The sequence below is a fragment of the Daphnia magna genome, linkage group LG8 (genome assembly GCF_020631705.1).
Source record: "Daphnia magna isolate NIES linkage group LG8, ASM2063170v1.1, whole genome shotgun sequence".
NCBI lineage: Eukaryota > Metazoa > Arthropoda > Branchiopoda > Diplostraca > Daphniidae > Daphnia > Daphnia magna.
In genome coordinates, this window is record NC_059189.1 from 6,086,970 (window position 1) to 6,114,742 (window position 27,773).

The window sequence follows — 27,773 nt, forward strand, 5'->3', positions numbered from 1 at the left end:
GTTTACACATAAAAACTTAATGGAACTGATTAGATTTTTCCTAAATATGAGAGAACTAATCGAATACAATCTTTACAAGTGAAGGCGGTCATCATTTTTAGACACCACCTTTCTTTATCGCTCCATGTGATTGTTTTTTCCTTTACCCTATCGCCACTGGTGCTTGTTTCTTTTTACATTTGGTGACCCAACCGATGGGTCATCATCCCCTACACCACCCAGCTACAGGTGGTGTAGCTGGGTGCAGCATAATATTTAGGAGCCTCGGTGTAGTAGCTTGGTGTAGCGTAAGTCGTTGTGTAGTATTACTCCGTTGCCTTTGTTGTGTAGTATTTGGGTGACTCGGTGTAGTAACTTGGAGGAGCGTATGTCGTAGAGTAATAAACTGGGGCCTCTGCGTAGTAACTTGGAGCCGAGTAGTACTTTGGGGCTTCAGTGTAGTACGTCGGAGCAGCATACGTAGTTGTGTAGTATTCCGGCGCTTTGGTCGTGTAGTAATTGGTAGGCTCGGTGTAGTAGCTCGGGGCAGCATTTGTTGTCGTGTAATACTCGGCCTTCTTCGTTGTGATCCTACATAAGATTGTCGTTGCTTTTCAACGAGAAACTGATTGAATGACAAGGGACATTACTTATTGCTTATACGGGTAAATACAAATCTTAATATTGAAATCTAATTGTAAATTGAACTCGGCGATTAATATTTGCGCTCTCACCTCGTATAACTCTTAGCCTATGCATTCACTTATTAGTGCTAACATCGGCCGCAAGGCGATATGGAGGATTATTGCATGCCATTAACGGTATTGATGCGTGATGCCACACCCTAACTCGTGAGTGCTTGAAAGTAATACGCAATTTTAAACATTTAATTAAGTTATTTGTTTTATAGTCAAGTCAAATGATATTCATCATTGTTTTCCCAATAATGTTCATTTAAGACATTGTGTAATATTTTCTCAGAATTTAAATGGGAGTTAGTTTTATGTCGGAAATTGCCCGATTGTGTTAGCAACGTAGTTTGGTGCCTAAATTCACGGTATATAAGAGTTGAGTGCATTTCTATGTGTAGCGGCACTTAAAATGACTGGGCGACGGGCTCTCCCACTGTTATAGGCCTAATAACGACGGGACTGCTATAGTAACCAAGAGTCTGTAAGCAATTACAACTCGAAAGGTGAAGCGTTGGAATGGGATTGGCCCCCCATTTCAATGCAAGACTGAATAGAGAGGTAAGAGCCCTCAGCTGATGTCACGATGTGGATCATATAGTACAGCAATATGATCTCCGTCCGGGCAGGTCTGGAGGTTACTAAAATAGCAAGTCAATCAAGTGCTTAGCGCAACCCTTTTTTTTTCCTTTTTTTTTTTTTTTTCAATAACTAAAATCCAAACTGGCTAACCAAAATTTCTAACATCTAGTCCGAATATTTGAGCATTTCCTTTTAAGGGAATTTCAGGTTGAAATTAGGAAATTAACATTGGTGGTGGAAATGCAAACTAAAAAATTGTACGCTACGCAATTAAACACTGTAAAGATAAGTGGATTTCAACCTTGCCCAATTCTATGTTAATTAGCTAATGCTATGAATTAAAGCAATGTTCTATGCTACGCAACTAAATAGCTATATAAATTATACCAGACTGATGAATACCAATTGGTCGTGTAGTACTTGGGAGGCTCGGTGTAGTAGCTCGGGGCAGCATATGTTGTCGTGTAATACTCGGCCTTCTTCGTTGTGTAGTACGCGGGAGCCTTAGTGGTGTAGTAGGACGCCGGAGTGGTGTAGTACCCGGATGAAGACGATCCCATCGGTCCACCCACGGCCTCTCCAGCCATCAAAGAAACAACAACCAACAGCAGCATTGTGACGTAGTTAGCTGCAAATTGAAGAAGAATGTGGTTTAAGGTATGATCTGAACAAATAGCCTTATAAAACATAATGCATCAGTTCTTTACAATATCCAAGAGTCAATAAATGAGCCTGGTTTTCCCATAACTACAAGATGTAAATCCTGAGTACATAAAACTAAACAATACGATCATCACTTTGAAAATCTTGCTAGAAATTCCGGTTCAAAACATGTTTGATAAAAATGACAGGCTTCAACGAGAAAAATAGAATTCATTCAAAACAACAGTGAGATTAACGTAAGATATTTACCCATGATAATAAGTGAAATTTGACTTGGTAACGAACAGCTGGATAACACGACTCTCTTTACTACCATTGCTGATCGATGAGTCCACTCGACTAATTCAAATTGAATTTTGTCCTCATTTTATAAGAATTTTTGTCAGCCTGATGTGCACGCCATCAATAGCCCATGGCATTGAAAATTACAAGTGCTGTATGATGCTTACCCCTCCTTTATTGATATTTTCGCCTACCTTATGACATCCTCTTCCCCATTTCCTTCTCTTTTTGGCCGTTGGCAATTGCGATTTAAGGCCACGTATTTTCTTGTCTTAAATTTTCATTCAAAACGTTATGATGATAAAAATAAAAGAAGGACGTGTCCTTTAATGCCATTGCAATGTCAAACTCTAACTGGAATCGTAGGATTGACAATAATTGTCATAAATAAACAATAAAGATCCTACAAAGGTTGTCGTTGCGTTTTCAACGGGAAACTGATTGAATGACAAGGGACATTGCTTAATGCTTGTACGGGTAAATACAAATCTAAATATTGAAATCTAATTGTAAATTGAACTCGGCGATTAATATTTGCGCTCTCACCTCGTATAACTCTTAGCCTATGCATTCACTTATTAGTGCTAACATCGGCCGCAAGGCGATATGGAGGATTCTTGCATGTCGTTAACGGTCTTTATGCGTGATGCCACACCCTAATTCGTGAGTGCTTGAAAGTAATACGCAATTTTAAACATTTAATTAAGTTATTTGTTTTATAGTCAAGTCAAATGATATTCATCATTGTTTTCCCAATAATGTTCATTTAAGACATTGTGTAATATTTTCTCAGAATTTAAATGGGAGTTAGTTTTATGTCGGAAATTGCCCGATTGTGTTAGCAACGTAGTTTGGTGCCTAAATTCACGGTATATAAGAGTTGAGTGCATTTCTATGTGTAGCGGCACTTAAAATGACTGGGCGACGGGCTCTCCCACTGTTATAGGCCTAATAACGACGGGACTGCTATAGTAACCAAGAGTCTGTAAGCAATTACAACTCGAAAGGTGAAGCGTTGGAATGGGATTGGCCCCCCATTGCAATGCAAGACTGAATAGAGAGGTAAGAGCCCTCAGCTGATGTCACGATGTGGATCATATAGTACAGCAATATGATCTCCGTCCGGGCAGGTCTGGAGGTTACTAAAATAGCAAGTCAATCAAGTGCTTAGCGCAACCCTTTTTTTTTTTTTTTTTTCAACAACTATTTAAGCATTTCCCTAAAATAGAAATTACAGGATGAAACTAGGAAATTAGCTTTAATGGTGGAAATGCATACTGAAAAGAATTTCGCTACACTATGCTATTCAATGAAATAGGGTAAACAGCAGAAGTAAGATTTAAAGATGCCCAATAAATTCTCTATGCCAATGGGCTAACGTAATGAATGAAGTCAATATTCTGTACTGCGTATCAGAAGATATAATATCATAAACAGATTCACAAATATTTGATATAACTCTAAAATTTTAAACTGTAAATTAATGTTCAGAATTACAAAGCTGTTCAAAGCAAAATTGAAATTGCCTTCACCCACCTTATTTGATAAAGAATAGAAAAAATAATGGATTAGGTAACAATATACATTTGTATTCAACATTTCATTGAGAAACCACAATGTTATGGAACGACTGGTGAATGCATAAATATATATCAAGGAAATACTTAATTTGGAACGAGGACTACCAATGATAAAACAAAATCTAATTGACACTTCATCGAACTAGATAGACAACACAATTTTAACGATTAATAGTACTTTGGTGGCTCAGTGTAGTAGGATGGGGTTGCATATGTTGTGTAGTAGGCTGGAGCCTCGGTGTAGTAACTGGGAGCAGCGTAAGTGGTGGTGTAGTACTCTGGCGCTTTTGTGGTGTAGTATTTGGGGGCTTCAGTTTGGTAGTAACTTGGAGCTGAGTAGTACTTGGGTGCCTCGGTGTAGTAGATGGGAGCAGAATACTTTATGGTGTAGTACTCGGGGGCCTTCGTGGTGTAGTATTGTGGAGCCTCAGTCTGGTAATACTTTGGGGGCTCAGTGTAGTAGGCTGGAGCTGCGTAAGGTGTGGTGTATTACTCAGTTTTCTTGGGGTAATACTCCGGGGCTGCAGTAGTGTAGTATTCAGTGGCTAGTGGTGTAGGATTGGGGAGCTTCGGTGTAGTAAATTGGAGCAGCATAGGTAGTAGTGTAGTACTTTGGGGCTTCGGTATAGTAACTTGGCGAAGCATACGTTGTGTACTCGGGAGCCTTGGTGGTGTAGTATTCAGCAGCCTCAGCATAGTAAGACGGAGCAGCATAAGTTGTGGTGTAGTAGCTAGGTTCCACGTAGTACGAAGGACCAGTTGCGGTGTAGTAACTTGGGGCAGCGTAAGTCGTTGTGTAATACTCCGGTGCCTTTGCTGCGTAGTATTTGGTAGCCTCAGTGTAGTAGCTTGGAGTAGAGTAAGTTGTCGTGTAATAAATTGGGGCCTCTGTGTAGTAACTTGGAGCCGAGTAGTACATGGGGGCTTCAGTGTAGTAGGTCGGAGCAGCATACGTAGTGGTGTAGTAAGAGGCTGTTGTGTAATACTCTGACGCTTTTGTCGTGTAGTACTGAGGTGACCCGGTGTAGTAGCTGGGGGCAGCATATGTTGTCGTGTAGTAAGGCGCCGGAGTAGTGTAGTATCCTGATGAAGACGAGCCCATCGGTCCACCCATGGCTACACCAGCCATCAAAGAAACAACAACCAACAGCAGCATCGCGCCGTAGTTAGCTGAATCAAAACAACAGACAACTTCATCTATTAATTCACTTTAATATAACGCAGATACACACATGTTTATTCCGATTTGGTTATACCAAATAAGTCAGTTTTAATTCCTACGACTTATTAATTAAATATAATTTCAAATTACCCATATCTGCAAAACTGCACTCGCTACACTGAATTAAAACACCTTTGTCCTCTCATTTTATAAGACTCCAAAGTCATCCTGTTTCAATTTATTCGCCCTGCGGTTACGACACGTGCACCTTTAAAGGTAGTGACAGCCAATATTCTTACCCCACCCCTGTTTGCTTGGCGTTTTTGTTTCCTGGAAACGCGGTAAAGGGCTGCTTGAATTGGTTCGATCCACTGGCGGTGAATGTTATGCATCCTAAATATCGCAATTAAAATGCCTCCCTTAATATTTTGTCTGCAAAATTATTGAACAGGAATGAAAAAGTTCACCGACATTCTCAAACTATAGCAAATAAAATTCGACGAGTTGCAGCTGATTTGATTTTTATTGAACAGCTAAGCTTTAGCTAACGATGAGTTACCCATCTGGATGATATAAACACCCCAATTAAAAATTTCATTTAACATTCAACACCATAAATAAACTGGCAATATGAATTTTTATTTCCGCACGCGTCGAGTGGCCAACAAACAAAGATCTGGATAATTCTTGACCAACCTCTCCCAGTCATCATCATCTTGCATTGCGCCCTGGAACATGGCATCAAAGACGGAGCTCCTGGCCGACAAAATAGCGACCATTGGCTCGATCTCGTTGAAACAGAACGTACGACGTCACAGTTTAATTGATTGAAGAATAAATCAGAGAATTGCCTGTCAGCGTTAGTCTCACCAACACTCTTAGAAAACTTGATATCCAACGTTTAACATAGGGAATAGCGTATAGAGTCGATGGATTTTTGAACAAGCGATAACAAACGGTTAAAATACGAAAGAAGATATTGCGTTTTTTAAGCCGGTTTTATTACACTTTCACGTGAAATTAACTATTAAACATGACAGACAAACTATGCAGGGAAAAGCAAGGGTACGAGTTAGTAAAGTGCAAAGACTATATCGATCGTTTGAAACGAAAAATGTGCGAATAAACTTCAATGTGTTGACTACAGGCACATTAACATGTAGATTCAGTGCTGTAAGTTGGGCTTGATTTAGTAGATTGAGAGCACCTCGTGTTGTCCTTTAAAACTTTGCCTACCGCGTTATGGAGTGAGCTGTACCTTTGATGTAACAAGTGGGTGCAGAAAACGTGATGATTGCAAGCGGGCGTAGGTGTGAAATGTGACGCGTCGTTGATTATTATGCAATCAATTTTCTTAATCAATTAACATTTCACAAACGCGTGAAATGAAAATGTTCAGAAGCTGCATTTCCTCCGCTGAGGTATTTCGTTAAATCTTTTGAAATAACTCGCTCAAAATATCAGACTAGCAAAACTAAACTCTTATTGATTAGCGAATGTGAAACGATTGATTGGTGTGTTGAGGAGTACAAACAACGTAATTAGAAGTTGATTAACGGCAACATTTATTATAGACAAATGAGCTAGTACCACATTCCAAATCGGAGGTGATTCTAGTCAAGAACAGAAATAAAGCTGAAGCGAAAATATGATGATCAATAACGCCTTCTGTAGAACTTTACATTAAACAGTGAAGCATTGTTTTTGTTAACGAGCTAATTAAAATCACAGGGCTATCAATAGTACTTTGGGGCTTCAGTTTGGTAGCTGGGAGCTGAGGAATACTTAGGTTCCTTTCGTTTCTCGGTAAACCTTCGGTGGTATTGTTGACGGGTTTGTTAAAGAGTGACATCATTATTTACAAGACAATCACTTGTGGTGTATTTGAGTGCCAATTATTCACGCTCCTGCAAAATGGGTCGTTCGTTTTTAGAGAAATTAGTTGACATAGACCAAGCGGGTTTTTATTAGCTTCTAATACATTCAGTCCGATACATTTGCTGTGAACGTGATTAACTCCAGATGACTGACATAATCTTTAAATCATGGTCCCCGCCTTCATGATGTAACACCCTAAATTACAAATTTTATTCAATTTTCAAACGTCCGGGCTATTTGGTATCTAATAAAATGATATCCAGTGGAATCTATTAGAGACATACGAAACAGATGTTAAATTTCTATTACCTTTGTACATCTGATAAAATCGAACAAAATTAAGAAATGAATGAAAAAAAGGGCAAGATCATGAAAACTTGAGGGAGAGGAAATTTAAAGAAAACAATGTTGACCATGGAAAATTCTAAATGAAATTACAGAAAACCCAAGATAAGCCTTTACCTCTGGCAGCTGGCTCATTGCCTCCGGTTTTCCGATTTTCATTGCCTTCGATTTTGATGCAAAATGCCTAAAAAACGCAAAAGAATTGACTGTACAAGTAATGGAACATACACGAACTTCTCTTCATTCCTCGTTACTGAAATTTCTTTCTTAGTCAAAGAAACTAAAAGAATGAGAGATAAGCGTCTACGTTTTCTAGTCGATTTAAGTTTGGTTAATATCAGTGATAAGAACTGAACTTCAAAGTCCAAACCATCAGCGAAATTATTGTGACGATACATTGGCTGCAATCCTGAAGATAAATTCCAAAATTTCTTATTATTTATCGTGCAATTGAACATGGCTGATGTTGATCATTGAATTCCATTAGTCTGAAATATTTACCTTTTCTTGAAAAATGTCTATGGTATAACTACATAAAATTAAAATTCAGTAATGGTTTTTCAATTCACCAATTAAAATCTTTGGGGCCATCAATAGTACTTTGGAACTTCAGTGTAGTGCGCTGGAGCAGCATAGGTAGTGGTGTAGTACTCGGCCTTCTCAATACCGTAGTACTCCGGGCCTTAGTGGTATAATAAAAGGCAGTAGCATAGTTTTGTGGAGCATTGGTGTAGTTGTCTGGCTTGGCGTATGAGGTGTAGGCTTCAGTGTAGTAACTTGGAGGCGAGTAGTATTTTGGGGCCTCAGTGTAGAATGCAGGGGTGACGAGGTTGTTGTGTAGTAGTTGGGCTCGGTGTTGTAAGATGGAGCAGCTGTGGTGTAATAAGACGGAGCTACGTAATACTTGTTTGTTTCTGTTGCGGTGTAGTAGACAACAGTAAAGGGTGTAGCTGGGAGCAGCATATAGTACTTCGGGCCTTCGGGGCTTCGCTGGAATAAATTGGTGTAGCGTATGTCGTAGTTTAGTACACCAGTGCCTCTGTGTAGTAACTTGGGGCCGATTAGTATTTGGGGACTCGTATTTAGTATTTCAGGGACTCGATTTAGCAGCTTGGGGCTGTACACGTCGTTGTGCAGTAGGATGCTGGAGTCGTGTAGTATTCAGAAGACGTGCCCATCGGTCCACCAACGACCGTTCTAGTAATTATGAAGACAACAGCCAACAGCAGCATGGCACCGTAGATTACTGAAAGATCATTTTGAACATTTAATCTACTAATCCACTTGAATGCCATGCAGGTACGCACAAATTCAATTTAATTGGTTAAAATCAAAACTGATCACAGGTTTGATAAGCTATAATAAGCTATGATAAGCCATGATAAGCTATACAGAGTGGCATATATAGAAAAATTTTATATTTGTATCAATTGATATAATAGATTCAGTGAAATTTATACTTCCTGAACAGGGATCGCTGGAGGAACCAGATCCAGCAAAACCGATCGGAAAATTGCGGTTAGCATCGACACCGACGCACGTCGATCCATTGTTAACAAGACGATTCTTCCGCCAATTGCGATCCTTATAGAAATTAAACAGTTTCTTGTGTTACAAATAGTTGAGTAGGCGATTTGTGACTCCAGCTTATACAGTATTCCAAGTATAGGCGTATCCATCTGGATTGGCAATAGGAACAAATTTCCAATCGTACTGGTCAACGAGCGAAGTAATCTCCGGATCGGAACCATATCCAGTTGTTATCTTTGATTATACAGGACCACTATTACAGTTGAGAAGCCAAACACAATTTTCACGAGCTTTTCTTTTATATACCTGGTCGATGATCCACACGCAAGTAGCCGCTGTAATCCACTCTCTAGCATGGATATTGCAATCGAAAAAGTGGACCGGTTTGTTTGCTGAAAGATCACTGCTAATAATCGCTTGGACGATATCACGACCTTCTTCGCTTGTTCCTCCAACCTTTGTTGAAACTAATGGGTTGGTGTTAGCCAATTCGGCTAAATAGGCCATCACCTGTTGAGTAATAGGACGTCAGAGGAAGATCTGCTAATGGTTAGATTATAACTCACCTCTTCGTACGTGTGATAATTCTCGACATCTATAGCCTTTTCACCGTTAAAGATTGCAATGCGTCATTGCGTTGTGCCATGTTGTGTTGTTCTTGTCGTTCAAGTTCTCCGACATCAGCAATATGGACGATATGGCTCATTTTCATGTCAGCCAATTTGGCAGCAACATGAGCGTACCTGAGAGATGTTGAGATGTTAAGATGATCCAATTCTATGAGAATAATACGTAACCATAGTAAAAAAAAAAAAAGAAAAAAAAAGAGATGCACGGTGCATTAAACTTACGATTCGGGACTAACGCGAATGTCTGCAAAGCGTCCCGCGCTAGACGGTAGCAGCCAAAAATCGATTTCACTGCTTGATTTCCAATCACGCAAGAACTCCAACTGCTCCTTAGTCTCGGGAATAACACGAATCACCTTGTGCCTTTAGAAAACTTCTTTTTTAGTGTCCCAAATGGAAATGATACATGTAGCACAAAAAAAACTAGACTAAAATGGGATTCCTCTTTTTGAGGAAACAATAAGGCAAAATTGATTGCGAAAGAATCGATTTTTGTTTTCGTGTCTTTGGCCGCCAACGTTCTACACGTTACTTTAGTAACTAACTAACTACTGGAAATTCAAGCATTGCTAATTTCTTGTTTGATTTCCACTACACGACCAAAATAATTGTTGAATATTACCCGGTGTAATTAAGTTTAGCCGCCGTTGCTAGGGCTAACAAGCCGAAGACAAGGAGGATGCAATTCTTCATTTCTTGGCCGTCTAGTCGGATCGTTAACAAGCATACGTAGATGGGAACTGTATATACGATACAACCAGACTGTTATGTGTTGTAATCAGCGGCTGCACGTTTGTTATCACCATCTGCAATCTCATCATTTTATAACGGCAAGTTTGTTTTTAACCGCGACTGTCAATAATGACAAGCTGGCTTTTCACAGCAGAATGTCTTTAAACTGAGTGGTGAAGATTAGGCGTTACAAAGTCCACGGCAAATCAATGTCCACCTTGGAGTCTTGGACAGCACCAACGTCCTCGATAAACACATATTCTATTTATCCACTCTTCCTCCTCTGTGTATTAAATTAGACTCCCCACCCTCTCATTCATATCGTGACCAAGGGTACGAATCACGTGAAAGCCCAAAGTTCTTGTAACCTGTTGCCTTATATGTTTGTGTCACATTGGTTTCATAGTCTAAACGATAACAATAACAAAACTCGCTACATTCGATTTCAGAGTATATTATTTCCCGATTAAATCTTTTATTGCATAAGCCTCAATTTCCAATGTCGCATTCGTTCAACTCAACACCGTCCAACAGTTTTGCTCCTTTTGTCAATTAAATAGCATTCATGAACGCCTTGATTCCGTTCCAGGTTTCAGTGGCCGTCGATACAATTTGTGATGCCGGCAGTTGAAATCCGTACCGTCCTTTATCGCGGAGCTCAATCGTGTACGAATGGACAACGCCTTCGTTTTCATAATAATGATCCGTAGTAGTGCCCGATGCGATGTCTGTTAAATAGGCAACGAAAATTGTTACAAATTGAACACGAGTAAAGTGGAAAAGGGAATTAGTTTCAGTGCTGCAGATGTCTGACTTACAAAGGACGGTGCCTGTGCTACCGTATTCGTAAGGGGTTCCATAAGTAGCAACGAGTGCATCAACGCCTGCTTTCATGGCATTCATCTGGAAGAAGGAATATTTAAAAATAGATTGAAATCCTTTTCAATAAATAGGTTGGATGTGTTCTGTTACACCATTTCAGGGTACTCGACCGGCAGAGCACTTGAATAAGAGTACGATGATAGCCAGAGTTGGGAGTAGGAATGCATAGAAATGGCTGCCTTGACCCTTCCACGATCAGCAGCAATTAGAGCCTTTAAAATTGAAATTTGAATAATGAACTTGTTGCTCGATCAACGGGAAGAAGAAACTGGGTATACGTACGTCCAAAGTCTGAGACTCCGGCTCGGACAAGGCTGAAACTCCATGATGGGCTATAACGACGGACAGTGTAGGAGTACACAATTAATAGTGAAATATTATAGGATAAATTCAATGACGTAGAGCTTACTCTCTGAGCAAGGTAGGTTGGAGGATCCTTCCCCACCAAAACCAGACGGGAAGTTGCGATTGAGATCAACACCGACGCAGGCAGAGCCACTGTTAATCGCACGATTTTTTCGCCACAATCTGTCCTGTTTGTTGGCATCAGGTTAGGAAATGTTTAGCAACAGGTCAACGGTCTCTTAATTTTAAATCATTTAACCCCAAAAAGTTACTACGATAAAGCTTTCCTTACATTGCTCCAGCTGTTGGCGTAGCCGTCCGGATTAGCAACAGGCACAAACTTCCAGTCGTATTGATCAACGAGCGCAGTGATCTCGGCGTCAGTTCCAGCATATCCACTGGTGATCTACGTATACGCAAAACAATAATCCATTGATAAATACAAACGTACTGCATGTGACAATAGCTATTATATAGGCCTACCGTATCGATGATCCAGACGCAAGTAGCCGCAGTGATCCATTCCCTGGCGTGAATGATGCAATCAAACCAAGCAATCGGTTTGTTAGCAGAACGATCGCTACTGATGGTCGCCTGAACGATTTGACGGCCTTCGACACTGGTACCTGCTACCAATGTAGATACCAATGGGTTGGTGCTAGCCAAATCGGCCAAGTAAGCCATGATCTATTTAGAATCACAATTGATGCTTAACACCAAATGAATATGCATAGGAGACTTTAGAAAATACAATTCACCTCCTCGTAGGTGTGATAGTTTTCCACGTCGATGGCCTTGTTGTTACTGGCAAGTGCTCGGCGAAGAGCGATGCTCTGCTGTTCTTCTTTTCCCAATACGCCCAGGTTAGCAATATGAATTTTGTGGTTCATGCCATGTTCAAGCAAAGCTCGTGCAACACGATTGTATCTATAATTCAATGAATTTTTGTTTTGCATTAAGACGCTTCAAATATTGAGAAATCTAACGCTACATACGATTCGGGACTGACGTGAATGTCGGTGAATCGATTAGCGGCGACTGAGCGTGTCCAGAAATCGATAGAGCTGCTTGATTCCAAAGCGCTTAAAAATTTCACCTGCTCCTCTGTCTGCGGGACTACTCGAATTACCATATGCCTTATTTAGAAAATATATATCGATTCGTTTCAGATCTCAATTGATTAAGGACAGGAATGGGCAAGTAAAGGTGAAGAAGCCTATTAAATAGACATATACATACCCCGAGTAGTCGACTTTGGTGGCGATGGCAAGCGAAAACAAGGCACAGAAGATCTGAACATGAATCTTCATTTTCTCGGCGTGATGCAGCACGAATTCCAAACGACAATAACGATGGAACAAACGGACGCTGTCTGATCGTGGGAGCTGGACCCCATGCTAAATTTGAATTTGAAGGTTTATTGAGTGATTGTTCGACAACACTAGGTGATATCGTAGTTGACGGGACACTGGAAGACGTAGAGGGTGCGGTGGGGGGGGGGGGGGGGGGGGTTTTTTCCCCCCCCCTTTTTGGTTTTCCAGTTTCCCGTCACCAGGGTGACAGTTGGTAGCTGTGGTGGAGAATGTCGATTTTCGATAGAAGATAAGCTGACTGCTGTAAACATTGAACCCGGAGGTAATTTTACTTTCAAAGCAATCTTCCATCGCTTCAAGATTGTGAAGACCAGATGCGATACAAGCATAAGATTTCGATCTGTGGTAGACAAGTTTTCCGCTGTTGACCAGTTGCTGTAAAAACCATCTTCGAATAAAGAAAATGTTGGGATGACTTGATTTTCTGAATTTCGAAGATTCAAAATGATTCTAATCCTTTTCTGTAATTCGTAATATTCGGCGATATTTGCCACTTCTGCCAATGATTCGTCGCACTGGAAATTGACAGTTTCCCTAACAGCTGCAACAGTCATATCTTTATTCTCTTGAGCAAAAGCAAGTTTTTCATCCAAAGACATTATTCCCGCTAGATGAAGATCATTTTTCATTAGCTGGTCTTTAAGGCCAACTTCAACTTGTTTCAACAATTCCATTAAGGAGTTCAGATGGGCTTGCACTTGTTTATGCTTTTTAATAGCCAATGATTTTTTTAAAGGGATGTCTTTGATCAGTTTTTGAAGATCTTCATCTTCTTTCATAGTGCTACCTCTTATGGATACAAGAGAATGTTTTGGGTTGCTGAAATAGCAAGACAATTTGGCAACTGACTCGCAGGACAGGCACCAGCATTCCAACCTGTTAAAACATTTAGAGTTATTAGTTAGGATCCATCAAGTGCAAGAATAAAGCAATAGAGGCTTACAATCTTTGCAACTGTTTAGCTCTCTCAGCTTTGTTGGACATTTTGGCAATATGAAGGGCATACATGTTGGACGGAAGGTTATCCACACCATTGTTGCATGTAAATGTGTTCCGACATAGAGGACATGTTATTATAACAGTGGATGAAGACAGTGACTATAAAAACACAGAACAAAAACAAGAAAGTGTTGAAAGGTACAATATTTAGTGAAAATTAGGTAAAATTTTTACCCTAAGGCACTCCAGGCAAAATGTATGGAAACAAGGGAGAAACTTGGCGATTCGCTTATCACTATTATACTCTGAAAAACAGACTGAGCACGTACTCAGATCTTCAATCTCATCCATTTGGGCAACGGAACACGCAACGGTATCGTCACTGAAACCCATTAAATGAGACGAAAGGCTTACAGCCATCTTATAGCGTGCCTTAAGCCCTTAACCCCTGATCGCCAACCTTTCAGACAACAAGACCACGTGTGAAACTCACGACTGAAATAAACTTATCATGTCGTTCAAACCATGACAAGTTGACAATGTTTAAATATTTTATTATCTTCATTCGCATCTGTAAAAATTTATTAACGTATAAAATATTTCACAATGTTGGCAAATAATTACAAACTGCTCAAATAAGATCTTTGAAAAATGTAATTAATCAAGAAGTTTTGAAACCTAGCGTTGGTTTTATGGGAGAGTGCATTAGTCAGTCTCAGTATACATTCTGCTCGGCAGTCGACAGGGTGAAGTTTAGGTTAATGTGTCAAGTATTACGTTATTGTGAAACAATTTATCTTAAAATTCTGTAAAGGCAATTGGCAAATTATCTAGCTCATAAAATCTTGCAATTTGATCTAGGAGAACGTATGCACTCCAGCAAATGCGTACGGCGGTGCAGTGGGCGTATTGTGTCGAGTGATATCCAGATGGTCGGCATTGGTTTCTAATTTGACGTACTGAAGCCGTCTGGAACAAGAGTGCTAAGAGCCAAGCCATGGGGAAGAAAATTCATTCTCTCTGTTCACATGACCAGTGTAACAGCCAAAATAACAAGGGCTTTGTTGTTGTTGCTTAGACGTTTTGATGTTCGAATTTTGATAAGGATGTAGATCCTGCCAATACGGAAGTTCAGCCAATGTTGTAGCACGACAAGTTGATGCCCTAGTTACGTCGTGCGGTTCGGGTTAGTTTCACCGAGATGAGGAAAAGGTAACGAGCAACTTTTATCATTCTCTTTTTTAAACCCTTTTTGGAGCCTCCTTCTATTTTGTTCCTCCAGCTAATATAAAAGCTGTACAAAAAACGAAAGCAAATCTCAGAGGAGCAGGCAAAATGCATGGACATAATTTAAGTTGCTTCTGTAAAATCAACAAAACAAACAAAAAATATTATAAAATTGAATTTTTAATTTTAAAAAACAACAACAACAAACAAACAAAAAATGAAAAAAAAAAACAAATTTTCGTTTTTTTTTCAGTTTTAAGAAAAATAAACACTCAGGAAACTAATATTATCATCTCTCTCTCTCTCTCTTTTTGTGCTTAAGTAGAAAGCATGTATGGCGAGCACTGCGAAAGTAACATAAAACATTTTGCGTAATCAAATTAAGTTGGGCGTCCATAGCCTAGTGGTTATGGCGTCTGTTGATCATCAATGACCCTAGATGAGGCTTAGAGGGATTGAAGCAATGTGCATGGAAACATGGAACATGGAACCTGAACTTGGGGCGCGAGTCTACGGTCGATGATCAACTTTTGCCAAATTAACAACTTTTGAGATTAAAAATTAATAAAACAAAACAAAAGGCAGTGCATAAAATTAAGCAACGTAACGTAACGTAATAATGTCATTAATAATTAAACTAATAACACGTTCTGGTAGAAGATAGCAAATGATATCTTTCCAGGTGATCTGCTATGTCAACGTTCGAATCTTGACAGATGCCAAAAAATATTTTCAGCTTAAAGTTTCGTTTTAAGTCCATTTTTAGGTTTTTTATGTACTTGGGATTGTGTAGATATGCGTTTTAGAATTTTCCTTGGTTGCATACTGAATTTAATCGAGGGTTGCAACTTGAAAGTAACATGCTATTCTCCTTCTCCATTTCAAATTTTTTACCTTAAGCTGCAGTGACTTGCGTATGTGAGATGCGTGATGTTGACAACTTGTTATTATGGTGTGCCATTGTACGAACGTTTAGTAGATATTGAATTACTGATAGTCCGAGTTCCGGCTTACTATCAGAAGGTACTAGCGCGACACACAGAAAAGGGCGCCCTTTTTTGTTTACTCCTTTTTTTCGGCTTCGCGCTACTAGTACCTTCTCGTAGTAAGGGTCTCGGGTAATTGAGGCCGAGCCCGACTGAGTACTGTTTGGATATTCAAATTTTTCTTAGGTAGGCCTATCTGTTAAATTCATTTCTGCCATTGGAGCAGCTACAGGTATGAAAACTATTGATCCGGCAGCCGAATTTGGTGCTTTTTATTTTTAATTAGAAAAATTCCTTATAAAAATCAGTCCCAATAAATTCCTCCAATAATCCAGCATCATTCTTCTGTTGTTTTTAACTATTGCATTCTTTAACTCCTTTGTTTGTCTTCGAATGAGGTAATAATTCAGCAAACACAAGAATGATGCTGGATATGTTTTATTTACAGTGACAACATAACATCGGTGGCATTCCCTTCGGACACCGAGTGATCCCAAGGCATCAGGTACATCCAGGATATCTGCAAGTACAATTTAAAAATTTATTCTGTTAACCCCTAACGATCAATCCAGGACTTGGTTTTCTTGTCTAGTCGTCTAAGGCGGTCTAAGGGTCTAAACGTTACAATCAGGTTGCAAAAAATATTGCAGAGATAAATTACTTGCTTTAAAAACAATATTTAGTAGCAAAGCTGGGTGCATAAAACATGCATTTTAATCTAGACAAATGAGAATACGAATTCATTACTTGGGAAACTGCTACGAATTGTGATTATTCCCCTCGCGCTATCGGGAGTGCGTGGAACATCATTCAGAGAACTACGCTAGTGCCTGATGACATCCATAGGTGATTTTCTAGAACCCTCTCAGCTATTACTTTCCAATAGATTAAAGGTAGTAATTGCAACCTTTGGCAGGGCTTGTACCATTTGCCTCGGAAGGTGTATAAATGCCTGGTAGTATTCCAATGTTTGCTATCACTTACCGAGTTGAGCTCAGCAACAGCAGAACAGCAAGAAATCAATCTTTTCTTTAGAATGAAACAGCAGACGTAATTTAACTTTCTTATTTGATGTGAATTGGAAATATACTGTAATTTTCAGTAATTGCATGTTGTTCTCTCTTACAGGTTCGCTGTAATTGTCTTGGTAGTATTGTGTTCAGTTCAACCTTAGCTTAAAGAAACTGGTGATGATAGTTTTGCTCCTCTAACGAAAACATCGGAAGAAGAAAACTCGCCTGTGTCCCGCCTTAACATTGTTGAAGACGCAACGGGTAGACAGTCTTTGCCAATGCTTCCTCAACCATGCTCAACCAAGAATTACCATAGGGTCTACTGTACGTCTAGGTGTAAAGGTGTTCCGTAGGCCTATAATAGGCCTATCGTGAAACAAACTCGATTCACCATGACACGCTTGTTTTTTACACAAGTTTTATAAAGAGAAACATGTTAAATGCGAAGGGTTAACGAGAACATTTTTGTATGAAACATATCATTTGACATTAATGTTATACTTCAAGAACGACTGTGATGAACGAATAAATATGGGAGATGAAATGTTCAGCGCTTTAAAAAAACTTGGCCTCTAATAGTATTTTGGAGCTGCTTCAGTGTAGTAGCTTGGGGCAGAGTAGTACTTTGGAGCCTCAGTGTAATAGCTGGGAGCCGCATAAGTGGTGGTGTAGTATTCGGGCGCCTTTGTAGTGTAGTATTTTGGAGCCTCTGTATAGTAGCTAGCAGTGGCATATGATGTGGTGTAGTATTCAGGTGCCTTGGTGGTGTAGTACTGTGGCTCTTCACTTTGGTAGTAGGTCGGAGCCGGATAGTACTTGCGAGCCTCAGTGTAGTAAACAGGGACAGCGTAAGTAGTGGTGTAGTATTCAGCTTTCTTGGTATAGTACTCCGGGGCTTTAGTTGTGTAGTATTCAACAGCCTTTGTGGTGTAATATTGGGGTGCCTCAGTGTAGTAAGATAGTGCAGCATATCTCCACACTCTCCTTCCTACCGTTACTGTTCGATGAGTCCACTCGACTGATTCCAATTGAGTTTTGTCCTCATTTTATAAGAATTTTTGTCAGCCTGATGTGCACGCCATCAATAGCCCATGGCATTGAAAATTACAAGTGCTGTGTGATGCTTACCCCTCCTTTATTGCTATTTTCGCCTACCTTATGACATCCTCTTCCCCATTTCCTTCTCTTCTTGGCCGTTGGCAATTGCGATTTAAGGCCACGTATTTTCTTGTCTTAAATTTTCATTCAAAACGTTATGATGGTAAAAATAAAAGAAGGACGTGTCCTTTAATGCCATTGCAATGTCAAACTCTAACTGGAATCGTAGGATTGACAATAATTGTCATAAATAAACAATAAGGATCCTACATAAGATTGTCGTTGCTTTTTCAACGGGTAACTGATTGAATGATAGAATGACAAGGGACATTGCTTAATGCTTATACGGGTAAATACAAATCTAAATATTGAACTCTAATAGTAAATTGAACTCGGCGATTAATATTTGCGCTCTCGTTTCGTATAACTCTTAGCCAATGCATAAACCCATTAGTGTCGACATCGGCCGCAAGGTGATATGGAGGATTCTTGCATGTCATTAACGGTGTTGATGCGTGATGCCACACCCTAAATCGTGAGTGCTAGATAATAATTCGAAATTTTAAACATTTAATTAAGTTATTTGTTTTATAGTCAAGTCAAATGATATTCAACACTGTTTCCCCGATAATGTTCATTTAAGACATTACGTCATAGTTTCTCAGAATTTAAATGGGAGTTAATTTATGTCGGAAATTGCCCGATTGTGTTATCAACGTAGTTTGGTGCCTAAATTCACGGTATATAAGAGTTGAGTGCATTTCTATGTGTAGCGGCACTTGAAATGACTGGGTATGGCACCCTCCCAATGTTGGGATTGCTAGTAACCAAGAGTCTGTAAGCAAATACAACTCGAAACGTCAAGCGTTGGTATGGGATTGGCCCACCATTCCAATGCAAGGCTGAATAGAGAGGTAAGAGCTATCAGCTGATGTCATGATAGATCGGATCAATAGCTGTACTATTACGATTCGGTCCATCGTGACAGGTCTGGAGGATACTAGCATGTCATTCAAGAGCTTAGCGCAACCATTTTTTTCTTTTCTTTTTTTCACAATCAAGTGAAATTGCGCAAACAATGAACTCTAGCTGCTAGTACCCAATTTTGAGCATTGACTTTCTACTTGACATTTTCAATGGAAAACTAGGAAAACCCACGATAGCGATTGCAAATGCAGCATGAGAGGATCTTCGCTACACCACACAGTGCAATAGAGGCGGGGTAAGAAACTGGAAATTCGAAAATGTTCAACTTCAAGATGCCTTTGGGCTAAAGCGATGAATCAGGGTGGCGGTAGGTATTATAAAAATGAACGTGTGAAGTGGAAGTAAACCAGTTACGTTGGTGCCTTCAAACTGACTCCATCGTCGGCAACATATTGCATCGGCGAAATATTGCATATTCGGCTGTCAATCATGCGTAAGACAAAGTCGTTCATTCATTTTTGCATTTTCCAGCAGCCCTACAAACTATAATGTTTCCCCCACTAGTTCATTGTATGGATCGATTACTGAACTGTTTAATTTTTGAATTTGTAGGGGACTACGATGTCATGCTGCTGTTCGCTTTTGCCCTTTCGATGGCTACATCGGCGGGTACCGATGGGTTTGTCCTCATCTGGACACTAGACTACACAACCCCTACGCCCTACTACACCACCTCGTATGCTGCTCCCTCTTACAGCACCAAGGCTCTCGAATATTATACCACATATGCAGCTCCCAGCTACTACACCGAGTCTCCCAACTACTTAGTCTACTACACGACCAGAACGCCCAAATACTACACGACCATATACTCCGCTACAACATACTACACTCAAGCCATTAAATACTATGCTGCTCAAAGGTATTGTACACCATTTCTTCGGCATCGGTAAGAGTTGTGCAATGCAGTTCTGACAGGATAAGTGTGCACACCTAAAATTAAACTCATTTCCAGAAAGTATGGGTTTCCATTTCCAAAAATTGCCAAATTTCTATTTCAGGGGGAAAATATAACTTTTTGTTCGAAACTGTGGCTATTGAAATAATGCAGGGAAACTTATGAAGACAAAACCAAAATCATGTCTTGAGTTCTTTGAGGTAAAAATTTGGTTGTGGGACAGCATGCCATTCCTGAATTGTTATTTCTACAGATTCACTTGAACTTAACACCAGAGAAGGACCTGCCTTTGATCAGAAACAGAACTGGTGATATCCATAGCAAAATAAACTGGGAGACTCGGTGTAGTAGCTGGGAGCTGCATATGTGGTATAATATTCGAGAGCCTTGGTGCTGTAAGAGGGAGCAGCATACGAGGTGGTGTAGTAGGGCGTAGGGGTTGTGTAGTCTAGTGTCCAGATGAGGACAAACCCATCGGTACCCGCCGATGTAGCCATCGAAAGGGCAAAAGTGAACCGCAGCATGACATCGTAGTCCCCTACAAATTCAAAAATTAAACAGTTCAGTAATCGATCCATACAATGAACTAGTGGGGGAAACATTGGTATTGTACACCATTTCTTCGGCAGAGCAAATACTACCTCATTATAACAGTGTACGCTCTCTACCTGACCTCAGGTTAAACCATCAAATCTATGACCGCCGAGTGCTGACGTGTACTTCTTTATTTTAACATTTTTACCTTAAGCTCCACCGAATTCCTTATGGAACTGCTTGATTTTGAAAACTTGCTACTACGTTATGTTATTGTACTAGCGTTTTCGGGGATATTAGAATACTGATTTACTGAATTTTAGAATTTAGAAATATGTTATATTAATTCCTGTCATTGGAGCAGCCATAGGTATTTAAACTATTGATCCAGCAGCCGAAACTGGCGCTTTTCTATTTTTATTTATAAAACTTACGACCAGCTGTTGCCGTTAAAGGGTACGGACGCTGACTGGTAGTTGTTATACAAGTTTTCACAAATATGTTGTTTGTGTAAAAAAATCTTTGTGAAAAACTGGCTTGCAATGAAGTTGAGTTATGGTTCCAAAGCTGCATTATGGGGATAGAAAGTCTCACTATAGAATTAGACAATCCTGTTGGAATTTATTTTCCTGGAGAGGAAGTGTCTGGAGTAGTTCACATCTCAAATGTCAGCAGTAAAATACTGAAAGGTTTTTATTGATGTCTTTTAAAATTTCACTCATTGTTACACTTTTAACTTTGGTAGGAATATACCTGGAATGTCAAGGCTATGCAAAATTTTGTTTCAATGAATTGAGTAGTGAGACTTACTATTCAGCTGAAGAAACTTATCTAGACCTAAAAATTCCTGTAATTACCAATGAAGGTATCATTTTATATATTTAGTGACAAGCAATGTTCAATATTTTTATTATCTTATACACATTAATTGTTTTACTTGCAGGCAGAGAAACATTTGAACTTGTCAGTGGAGTTCACCAATTTCCATTTGCGTTTGCACTTCCAAAAAAAATTCCCTCTTCATTTCAAACTGAGATGTTGGAAAAATTTGGCTATGGCCATGTCAAATACTCAATCAAAGTAGTTTTGAAGAGATCTTCACGTCAAGCAAATGGAGAAACCTGCTACATTCCATTCACTGTTAGTTTACTTTTCAAAAATTATTTTGGAATGTCTCGAAAATACCATAAAAAATAATATTTTTCTTTAGGGAGTTTTGAAGCCGTCATGGAAACCAAATTACGAATATGTGCTCGCTTTTACAGTCAAAACCATTGTTGACTTAAATACAATCCCAAAAGCAGCAGTAAAATTATTTCTACATGATATGTGTTACGAAATCACCTGACTCGATCAAAGGGAACGAACGTTTTCGTTAAATTAAATCGACAATCGGCCGTGTTCGACTTTAACTAGGTTTGTATTTCAGAGCAAACACGAAAAACGCCCGAACTCGAGCTACGCCTGGACCGAACTGCCCGTCCCTCACGCAGGAGGTTGGGGCGACGTTGTCAGACCGCGACGAAAAGTACAACAGCGCCACATTTACAACATTCGGCCCTTCCTGACAGAAAGATCTAGGATCTTAATTAAGGACGGCCCGACACATACAATTCGAAATAGTCAGACGGACAGATAAGACGGACAACAAAATGAATAAACAAAATTTTGAAATGAAGCATGTTATCGACCATTAGATTAAGACGGACGACCAGAAGTAAACGGCACGACAGTTGAAATTAACCTAAAAAGTCTGGAGAAGATGGACGGTTTACTGTACGCGTCAGAACAGCCACTTGACTCGTCAATGCCTCCATGGCCTGGAATAACGAGTCAGTAGATCGGGTCTTTTCGGGCGTCTTTTCGTAGATTTTCTCGGTCTCTTTTGAAGCACTTGAGCCGACCGGCGAATCACTAATGCTCTCTAGACGGCGAATCTCGATAAGAAAAGCGTTGACCGAAATGGGGGGTTTCCCATCATAACCGACTGTATCCCGGGGTGAAGAAGTCCTCGAATAAGGAAAGGAATCAGTTCCGCATCCGTGAGAGGAACAGCCCGACGACGACATAACTTAACTTTGTCCAGCACATAGGTGGATCCCGACTCGTCAGGCAGCTGCTTTCGTCCTTCCACCATGGCTTGCCATTGACTCTCGGTCAGTTGTAATTCGAAGGCTCCACGTATCCCGTTAATCCAGTCGTTCCATTGAATCAAATTCACTCCTATTTCTTCCTGCCACGTGAGCGCTTTGCCGAACAGTGAACTAATGGCGGCTCTCCTTTTGTCTCCGTCAACCCAGTTTTCTGCGAGAGCCTTTCTATTTACCATTTGCAGCCAATCTTGAATACTTTCACCCGTAGATCCAGAGTATTTTACATCTACATCTAAAACTGCTCGAACCACTACGGTTGGCACCGGCGGAACGACGGGTGGGCCAGGAGCGGGAACAGCTAGGAGCCGATTAGTCAGGTCCGTCAGTAAATTCTGATGTTGCTGCATCCGTTGTTGTTGTAGCTGTTGGTTGGCTGCCAGTGCGGCCAATGCAGCGTTTAGTGCGTTCGGATCCATTGCGGCAGGTAAAATTTCTACCTCCTCTTTAGCGTCTTGAAAATGTTCCACACCCCTGTTGGTACAACGTTCTGGGAAGCACAAGCAGTTTTCGTCGCACTGCTGCCCTTCTCTGACACACACACACCTCGCACACCGTCCTACCTCACAACGACATTGACGCATCTAACAAATCTCGACGATTGATCTAATTTCCTTCCGGACAACCAGTAGGGATGTCAGCTGTAGCGACGCAGAACGTCAGCCACTGCAACACCAGCCACCGTTATATAACAACAAAATGCCCTTCCGCACAACTAAAATGTTGCGTTTGCCAAAATCGGATAGCGTGAACGAACGTCTTTTTACCAGAATAAATCAACACAATCGGACCGTTTTCGACTTTTAAACCACGTTTGTATTGGGAACAAATCTCCAACGCTCGTCACACGAGCTTCGCCTGAGCCGAACAAATCTCCAACGCTCGTCACACGAGCTTCGCCTGAACCGAACAAATCTCCAACGCTCGTCACACGAGCTTCGCCTGAACCAAACAAATCTCCAACGCTCGTCACACGAGCTTTGCCTGAACCGAACAAATCTCCAACGCTCGTCACACGAGCTTCGCCTGAGCCTGACTGCCCTTCCGCACAACTAACGGGAATGTCAGCGGTAGCGACGCATGAACGTCAGCCACTGCAACACTAGCCGTTGTTAGTTTACAAAAATGCCCTTCTTCACAACCAGCAGGGATGTCAGCGGTAGCGACGCATAAACGTCAGCCACTGCAACACCAGCCGCTGTTGTTTCACACACAAAGAAAAGTGCAACGAGAAATGTCTATTCACCGATCCGCCATGTTAGTTTGGCGCCAAGGATGGGAAGAATCCGCCACGAAATCAAGCAAATCGGGATGAAATTCGCTCCCAAGCACCGAAATGCCACGTTCAGCGACAAGATTTTCCTCTGGAAAATGTCGATGGATGTTGAAATCCGCCTCTGCAAGTTGGATGTTTCTGATAAAGTCGGATGATCAGTTTTCGCAAGGGGTCACCACGCCGTCGCCGCCACGGGAAGCGAGCACTCGATCACTTCTTTCACTAAAATGGCGTCCTCTCGCGAGTTCTCTACCGGTACCAGTAGCCAGTTTTCAGAACTATCTGGGGACCGAAATCTCGCCGCTGCCACCAAATGTTACGAAATCACCTGACTCGATCAAAGGGAACGAACGTTTTCGTTAAATTAAATCGACAATCGGCCGTGTTCGACTTTAACTAGGTTTGTATTTCAGTTGCAAACACGAAAAACGCCTGAGCTCGAGCTACGCCTGGACCGAACTGCCCGTCCCTCACGCAGGAGGTCGGGGCGACGTTGTCAGACCGCGACGAAAAGTACAACAGCGCCACATTTACAACATATTTTTCAAAATCACCATCTTTTAAATTTTATTGATAGCTACCAACACAATCAATAAAAACCAAGTCCGTTTTTCGTTGGTTTTGCTGCCGATCTGGACTTATTACGGTAACACTGTATCTAGACCGTACAGGCTATGTCGCAGGTGAAACCATTTTCTTGCATGCAGATGTAGACAACCAAAGCATGACAACATTGCTTGGTGCAACGGTTTTTCTCATTGAGGTAGTTTTTGTTTATTTAAAAACCTTTGGTGTCCTGAAGAGCGTTGATTTTCATACCCACAACAAATCCAAAACCTACGAACGCGTTTTGTGTGAACAGACAACAGAAACGGCGCGGAAGAGTGTTCCAAGAAGCACCTCAAGTGTTCCCAATCGTCGTCCCTACAATGACACCATCCTATTTGCATTTTTGCGATGTTATTGACGTCTCCTACAAAATTGAGGTAAAATGGGTCTGAGAACGTTGTAATCTCGTGTTGAGTATTCATGGACGGGGGCGACGGGCAAGTGGTCACCTTTGGGCTAGAATCCAGCATCATCAGCGGTCCAGGTTAAAGTGAATTTCTGACCTTCAGGGGAAACCCAGTAAGAGGATCCCTTGTTGGTGTTTCCCATAACGTCCTCGTAGGTAGCCTTGCCGTAAGAATCGTAGGCGACTCCTTGCATCTTCTTTTGGGCCTGGGACTCTTCACGAGTGGTGTAGTCAGACTGGGCGTAGCTGTGAATTGAAAGAATTAAATTTATTAATAAGTGTACTTTTAATCCCCATCTTAATAAGATAAGAAATGAAATTGACTTACCTCCATTGGCTGCTGCCATCGAGGTTGCGTTCATCAGATTGGCTGGTGACGGTGATGTCGGCATATTTGTTATCCTTGTAGGCTGGTGCGGAGTAGGCTGGTGCGGGGTAGGCTGGTGCGGGTTAGCTAGGAGTAGGGTACTTTGGTGCTGGGTAGCTGGGGGCTTTGTATTCCGGCTTGTAGCTAGTATTAGTAAAGCTATAGCGAAGTATCGTACAGGTTTACACATAAAAACTTAATGGAACTGATTAGATTTTTCCTAAATATGAGAGAACTAATCGAATACAATCTTTACAAGTGAAGGCGGTCATCATTTTTAGACACCACCTTTCTTTATCGCTCCATGTGATTGTTTTTTCCTTCACCCTATCGCCACTGGTGCTTGTTTCTTTTTACATTTGGTGACCCAACCGATGGGTCATCATCCCCTACACCACCCAGCTACAGGTGGTGTAGCTGGGTGCAGCATAATATTTAGGAGCCTCGGTGTAGTAGCTTGGTGTAGCGTAAGTCGTTGTGTAGTACTCCGTTGCCTTTGTTGTGTAGTATTTGGGTGACTCGGTGTAGTAACTTGGAGGAGCGTATGTCGTAGAGTAATAAACTGGGGCCTCTGCGTAGTAACTTGGAGCCGAGTAGTACTTTGGGGCTTCAGTGTAGTACGTCGGAGCAGCATACGTAGTTGTGTAGTATTCCGGCGCTTTGGTCGTGTAGTAATTGGTAGGCTCGGTGTAGTAGCTCGGGGCAGCATTTGTTGTCGTGTAATACTCGGCCTTCTTCGTTGTGATCCTACATAAGATTGTCGTTGCTTTTCAACGAGAAACTGATTGAATGACAAGGGACATTACTTAATGCTTATACGGGTAAATACAAATCTTAATATTGAAATCTAATTGTAAATTGAACTCGGCGATTAATATTTGCGCTCTCACCTCGTATAACTCTTAGCCTATGCATTCACTTATTAGTGCTAACATCGGCCGCAAGGCGATATGGAGGATTATTGCATGCCACTAACGGTATTGATGCGTGATGCCACACCCTAATTCGTGAGTGATTGAAAGTAATACGCAATTTTAAACATTTATTTAAGTTATTTGTTTTATAGTCAAGTCAAATGATATTCATCATTGTTTTCCCAATAATGTTCATTTAAGACATTGTGTAATATTTTCTCAGAATTTAAATGGGAGTTAGTTTTATGTCGGAAATTGCCCGATTGTGTTATCAACGTAGTTTGGTGCCTAAATTCACGGTATATAAGAGTTGAGTGCATTTCTATGTGTAGCGGCACTTGAAATGACTGGGTGACGGGCTCTCCCACTGTTATAGGCCTAACGACGGGACTGCTATAGTAACCAAGAGTCTGTAAGCAATTACAACTCGAAAGGTGAAGCGTTGGAATGGGATTGGCCCCCCATTTCAATGCAAGACTGAATAGAGAGGTAAGAGCCCTCAGCTGATGTCACGATGTGGATCATATAGTACAGCAATATGATCTCCGTCCGGGCAGGTCTGGAGGTTACTAAAATAGCAAGTCAATCAAGTGCTTAGCGCAACCCTTTTTTTTCTTTTTTTTTTTTTTAATAACTAAAATCCAAACTGGCTAACCAAAACTTCTAATATCTAGTCCGAATATTTGAGCATTTCCTTTTAAGGGAATTTCAGGTTGAAATTAGGAAATTAACATTGGTGGTGGAAATGCAAACTAAAAAATTGTACGCTACGCAATTAAACACTGTAAAGATAAGTGGATTTCAACCTTGCCCAATTCTATGTTAATTAGCTAATGCTATGAATTAAAGCAATGTTCTATGCTACGCAACTAAATAGCTATATAAATTATACCAGACTGATGAATACCAATTGGTCGTGTAGTACTTGGGAGGCTCGGTGTAGTAGCTCGGGGCAGCATATGTTGTCGTGTAATACTCGGCCTTCTTCGTTGTGTAGTACGCGGGAGCCTTAGTGGTGTAGTAGGACGCCGGAGTGGTGTAGTAGGACGCCGGAGTGGTGTAGTACTCGGATGAAGACGATCCCATCGGTCCACCCACGGCCTCTCCAGCCATCAAAGAAACAACAACCAACAGCAGCATTGTGACGTAGTTAGCTGCAAATTGAAGAAGAATGCGGTTTAAGGTATGATCTGAACAAATAGCCTTATAAAACATAATGCATCAGTTCTTTACAATATCCAAGAGTCAATAAATGAGCCTGGTTTTCCCATAACTACAAGATGTAAATCCTGAGTACATAAAACTAAACAATACGATCATCACTTTGAAAATCTTGCTAGAAATTCCGGTTCAAAACATGTTTGATAAAAATGACAGGCTTCAACGAGAAAAATAGAATTCATTCAAAACAACAGTGAGATTAACGTAAGATATTTACCCATGATAATAAGTGAAATTTGACTTGGTAACGAACAGCTGGATAACACGACTCTCTTTACTACCATTGCTGATCGATGAGTCCACTCGACTAATTCAAATTGAATTTTGTCCTCATTTTATAAGAATTTTTGTCAGCCTGATGTGCACGCCATCAATAGCCCATGGCATTGAAAATTACAAGTGCTGTATGATGCTTACCCCTCCTTTATTGATATTTTCGCCTACCTTATGACATCCTCTTCCCCATTTCCTTCTCTTTTTGGCCGTTTGCAATTGCG

The 27,773-nt window shown here is 40.7% G+C and overlaps 6 protein-coding genes, 5 long non-coding RNA genes and 3 pseudogenes across 17 annotated transcripts; 4 read left to right on the forward strand and 10 right to left on the reverse strand.

Moving 5' to 3' along the window:
* Positions 1–256: 256 nt before the first annotated feature.
* Positions 257–2,304, reverse strand: LOC123475407 (extensin-2-like). 2 transcript variants are annotated; one of them, XM_045178038.1, is made up of 3 exons: positions 2,163–2,304; positions 1,653–1,878; positions 257–570 (listed from the first exon to the last, which is right to left on the reverse strand). In XM_045178038.1, exons 1-3 carry the CDS (start codon positions 2,227–2,229, stop codon positions 306–308), a joined length of 558 nt encoding a protein of 185 aa, XP_045033973.1. In that variant the 5' UTR covers positions 2,230–2,304; the 3' UTR covers positions 257–305. The 2 variants fall into 2 exon arrangements, with proteins under 2 accessions (XP_045033973.1, XP_045033972.1); XM_045178037.1 differs by having other exon boundaries at positions 1,638–1,878.
* Positions 2,305–3,763: 1,459 nt separating this feature from the next.
* Positions 3,764–5,224, reverse strand: LOC123475398 (annotated as a pseudogene). Its single transcript, XR_006650432.1, has 2 exons — positions 5,088–5,224; positions 3,764–4,945 (listed from the first exon to the last, which is right to left on the reverse strand). The product of XR_006650432.1 is annotated as an extensin-2-like (transcript).
* Positions 5,225–6,875: 1,651 nt separating this feature from the next.
* LOC123475401 lies at positions 6,876–10,076 on the reverse strand (annotated as a pseudogene).
* LOC123475422 lies at positions 8,319–10,779 on the forward strand. Its single transcript, XR_006650458.1, has 2 exons — positions 8,319–8,459; positions 8,632–10,779. It is a non-coding gene; the product is annotated as an uncharacterized LOC123475422 (long non-coding RNA).
* LOC123475394 (carboxypeptidase A1-like) lies at positions 10,490–12,677 on the reverse strand. The gene is made up of 10 exons (XM_045178026.1): positions 12,518–12,677; positions 12,274–12,414; positions 12,037–12,205; positions 11,762–11,965; positions 11,571–11,684; positions 11,343–11,466; positions 11,216–11,265; positions 11,026–11,145; positions 10,870–10,954; positions 10,490–10,779 (listed from the first exon to the last, which is right to left on the reverse strand). Exons 1-10 carry the CDS (start codon positions 12,586–12,588, stop codon positions 10,604–10,606), a joined length of 1,254 nt encoding a protein of 417 aa, XP_045033961.1. The 5' UTR covers positions 12,589–12,677; the 3' UTR covers positions 10,490–10,603.
* A 42-nt stretch (positions 12,678–12,719) lies between these two features.
* LOC123475350 (E3 ubiquitin-protein ligase TRIM32-like) lies at positions 12,720–14,023 on the reverse strand. Its single transcript, XM_045177944.1, has 3 exons — positions 13,825–14,023; positions 13,595–13,749; positions 12,720–13,527 (listed from the first exon to the last, which is right to left on the reverse strand). The coding sequence occupies exons 1-3, from the start codon at positions 14,008–14,010 to the stop codon at positions 12,720–12,722; spliced, it is 1,149 nt and encodes a 382-aa protein (XP_045033879.1). The 5' UTR covers positions 14,011–14,023.
* A 127-nt stretch (positions 14,024–14,150) lies between these two features.
* Positions 14,151–15,940, reverse strand: LOC123475426. Its single transcript, XR_006650463.1, has 2 exons — positions 15,712–15,940; positions 14,151–14,951 (listed from the first exon to the last, which is right to left on the reverse strand). It is a non-coding gene; the product is annotated as an uncharacterized LOC123475426 (long non-coding RNA).
* On the forward strand, positions 14,368–17,015 carry LOC123475417. Its single transcript, XR_006650451.1, has 3 exons — positions 14,368–14,802; positions 15,990–16,649; positions 16,720–17,015. It is a non-coding gene; the product is annotated as an uncharacterized LOC123475417 (long non-coding RNA).
* A 251-nt stretch (positions 17,016–17,266) lies between these two features.
* On the reverse strand, positions 17,267–18,245 carry LOC123475351 (extensin-2-like). Its single transcript, XM_045177945.1, has 3 exons — positions 18,185–18,245; positions 17,972–18,048; positions 17,267–17,856 (listed from the first exon to the last, which is right to left on the reverse strand). Exons 1-3 carry the CDS (start codon positions 18,243–18,245, stop codon positions 17,389–17,391), a joined length of 606 nt encoding a protein of 201 aa, XP_045033880.1. The 3' UTR covers positions 17,267–17,388.
* On the forward strand, positions 18,043–20,293 carry LOC123475410. 2 transcript variants are annotated; one of them, XM_045178044.1, is made up of 4 exons: positions 18,043–18,449; positions 19,063–19,334; positions 19,454–19,763; positions 19,903–20,293. In XM_045178044.1, the coding sequence occupies exons 2-4, from the start codon at positions 19,331–19,333 to the stop codon at positions 19,913–19,915; spliced, it is 327 nt and encodes a 108-aa protein (XP_045033979.1). In that variant the 5' UTR covers positions 18,043–18,449; positions 19,063–19,330; the 3' UTR covers positions 19,916–20,293. The 2 variants fall into 2 exon arrangements, 1 of the variants encoding a protein (XP_045033979.1); XR_006650435.1 differs by lacking the exon at positions 18,043–18,449 and having other exon boundaries at positions 18,749–19,334; positions 19,903–19,999; positions 20,053–20,293.
* Positions 20,294–20,885: 592 nt separating this feature from the next.
* LOC123475403 lies at positions 20,886–24,760 on the forward strand (annotated as a pseudogene).
* On the reverse strand, positions 21,178–21,660 carry LOC123475423. Its single transcript, XR_006650459.1, has 2 exons — positions 21,519–21,660; positions 21,178–21,457 (listed from the first exon to the last, which is right to left on the reverse strand). It is a non-coding gene; the product is annotated as an uncharacterized LOC123475423 (long non-coding RNA).
* Positions 24,703–25,163, reverse strand: LOC123475420. Of its 2 annotated transcripts, XR_006650456.1 has the most exons (3): positions 25,103–25,163; positions 24,818–25,020; positions 24,703–24,732 (listed from the first exon to the last, which is right to left on the reverse strand). It is a non-coding gene; the product is annotated as an uncharacterized LOC123475420 (long non-coding RNA). The 2 variants fall into 2 exon arrangements; XR_006650455.1 differs by having other exon boundaries at positions 24,703–25,020.
* A 71-nt stretch (positions 25,164–25,234) lies between these two features.
* On the reverse strand, positions 25,235–27,766 carry LOC123475404 (extensin-2-like). Of its 3 annotated transcripts, none has more exons than XM_045178033.1 (3): positions 27,494–27,766; positions 26,980–27,209; positions 25,235–25,815 (listed from the first exon to the last, which is right to left on the reverse strand). In XM_045178033.1, exons 1-3 carry the CDS (start codon positions 27,558–27,560, stop codon positions 25,531–25,533), a joined length of 582 nt encoding a protein of 193 aa, XP_045033968.1. In that variant the 5' UTR covers positions 27,561–27,766; the 3' UTR covers positions 25,235–25,530. The 3 variants fall into 3 exon arrangements, with proteins under 3 accessions (XP_045033968.1, XP_045033966.1, XP_045033967.1); XM_045178031.1 differs by having other exon boundaries at positions 25,235–25,888; positions 26,948–27,209; positions 27,494–27,762; XM_045178032.1 differs by having other exon boundaries at positions 25,235–25,888; positions 26,963–27,209; positions 27,494–27,760.
* Positions 27,767–27,773: the final 7 nt, after the last annotated feature.